Consider the following 2005-nt stretch of genomic DNA (forward strand, 5'->3'; position numbering starts at 1 on the left):
ATCGTTGTACCTGTATATGTGGTCTGCGTATCTCGGTAATAGGTCCCGTTCTAGTGTTCAGCACTGCTTCTTTTAAACTATGTAGTTTTTGATTATAGGAAGCAGTCTCAATGGTTGGATGGTCCATTATGACCGACCAGCAGGTGTTTGGTGCAGCTTGTTGGTTAGCAGTGCTTTGAGTCGTTCAGACTATACTTCAAAAATCGCGACTAGTGATATATGTATGTTGTAGATCGCTGAATGTTGCTGAGGCGCGGACTGTGGGTCATTCTTGGTTACGACTAGAAATCAACCATAAAGCTAGCTATTTGTGAGAACTATTTGGGTTCATGAAAATGTTCGGTTCGGTTTCGACTGAATACGTTCGGAATTTTTTGAAGGTTTTTTTTTTGTGTTATATCTTTGTTTTTGTTGGGTACTCCTGTTATGTTTCAAAACATTTCACATTCCAAAATATACAAAGCACATCAAAATTTGTTTCTAAAAAATTTAACTACAAATTTTCGAACTAAAACAATTAAAAGAAAATATATTTTTACATCATTTAATAATCCAAAGGACATGCCCAATCTCGATATTTACAAACGCACCTGCACAAAGGCAACCCAACTGTGGAAAGAAGTGGACGTTACACAATCCGAAGTGGACATCGAACCAGATGATGCTGTGGCTGAAGAAGAAGCTGTAGTTTTACCAGAAGAAGAAGAAGGTACAGTGGAGGAAGAACCAATAGATTGCTGTAAAGTTCTCGCCGAACTAGAGTGCATGAAAAAGCGTATACAAAAACTGCAACTCCGCCTCAAAACGGATGATGTGTGCGATCATGAACCCTGCATCGATCTCAATCTGGAATTGAACTGCTCAATAAATCCAGAAATTTGTGCACTCCAAAAGAATCATCATAAATTACAATGTCAAATAACAGAACTCATACGTTGTTGTAATGTTGCTAAGGATCAAATTGAGGAATTGCGTGCACGTCTATGCCAAAAGTCGCAAGAGATACTCGACCTACAGAAGACGGTTTGCCTATTGGAAACATGGCGTAATAAACTGCAACATGAATTTGGTGTTTGTTATGAACGTTTTCAGTACTTGAGGCATGTAAAGGCTGAATGGGAAGATGTGGAAAAAAAATTGGATGAACAGAAGCGTTATTTTAAGACGAGGGAAGATTTGTTTGTGCCAAAAATTTGTTTTGTGAATGAAAAACATCAATTCATTGATGAAATTGCCGAAATGCGTGAATTTTTGCAGGAAATGTTCCATATGCAGACGGCGAGATTTAATGCGATAGAGCAGCGTATGGATGATATTGAGAGGATGGTGAGAGGATCTAAGACACAAGTGTTACTTCTAAAACAAACACATGGAACTTCGCTTAAGGATTCGGATACTTCGCACAAAACGGGCAATTCACCAAATTTAGAAAAAATGTAGTCAAACTTTAAATTGTGATTGTGGTTAATAAATGGGTCTAAGTACTCCGATTCTAATACCAGTTACAGCTTAACAAATGTTTTGTTGTTTTAAGGGTATATAAAACAAGTTCAACAGCACTGTTCAACAGCCGGCTGGGTATTGGGCCAAACCCACTCATTTGTGTAGATTGAGGCTTAAGTAGACAAAGTACTGTCTCCGTTTTTCGAAGTTAGCCTACAAAAAATAGATATCGGCTTTCGAAGCTCAAAATTCTACATTTCGAATTTTTTTTTTTGTTAACGCGTTCAGCTAATTAAAAAGTAAAAATGCGGTCGTGGTCCGCCTTTTTCTTTTATTTGAATGGCTGAATTATTTTTTTGAAAGATTACATTACGAGCAATTCCAGTGGAGTGTATGGGCAGACATGAAAGTAGTAGCAACTATCATGGGACTATCTGTTAACAAAAAAAAAAAAAAATTTCGAAATGTAGAATTTCGAAATCCGATATCTATTTTTTTGAGGCTAATTTCGAAAAACGGAGACAGTACTTTGTCTACTTAAGCCTCAATCTGTACAAAAAAA

General features: G+C 37.0%; 1 protein-coding gene across 1 annotated transcript; it reads left to right on the forward strand.

Annotated features, from left to right (window-relative positions):
- Positions 1–472: 472 nt before the first annotated feature.
- LOC137246131 (uncharacterized) lies at positions 473–1440 on the forward strand. The gene has a single exon (XM_067777222.1). It carries the CDS (start codon positions 562–564, stop codon positions 1438–1440), a length of 879 nt encoding a protein of 292 aa, XP_067633323.1. The 5' UTR covers positions 473–561.
- Positions 1441–2005: the final 565 nt, after the last annotated feature.

Source organism: Eurosta solidaginis, chromosome 3 (assembly GCF_040869045.1).
Source record: "Eurosta solidaginis isolate ZX-2024a chromosome 3, ASM4086904v1, whole genome shotgun sequence".
Taxonomy (NCBI): domain Eukaryota; kingdom Metazoa; phylum Arthropoda; class Insecta; order Diptera; family Tephritidae; genus Eurosta; species Eurosta solidaginis.

Excerpts from the sequence above, each read along its gene's own strand:
- LOC137246131 (XM_067777222.1), top strand. The coding sequence starts at position 562 with ATGCCCAATCTCGATATTTACAAACGCACCTGCACAAAGGCAACCCAA.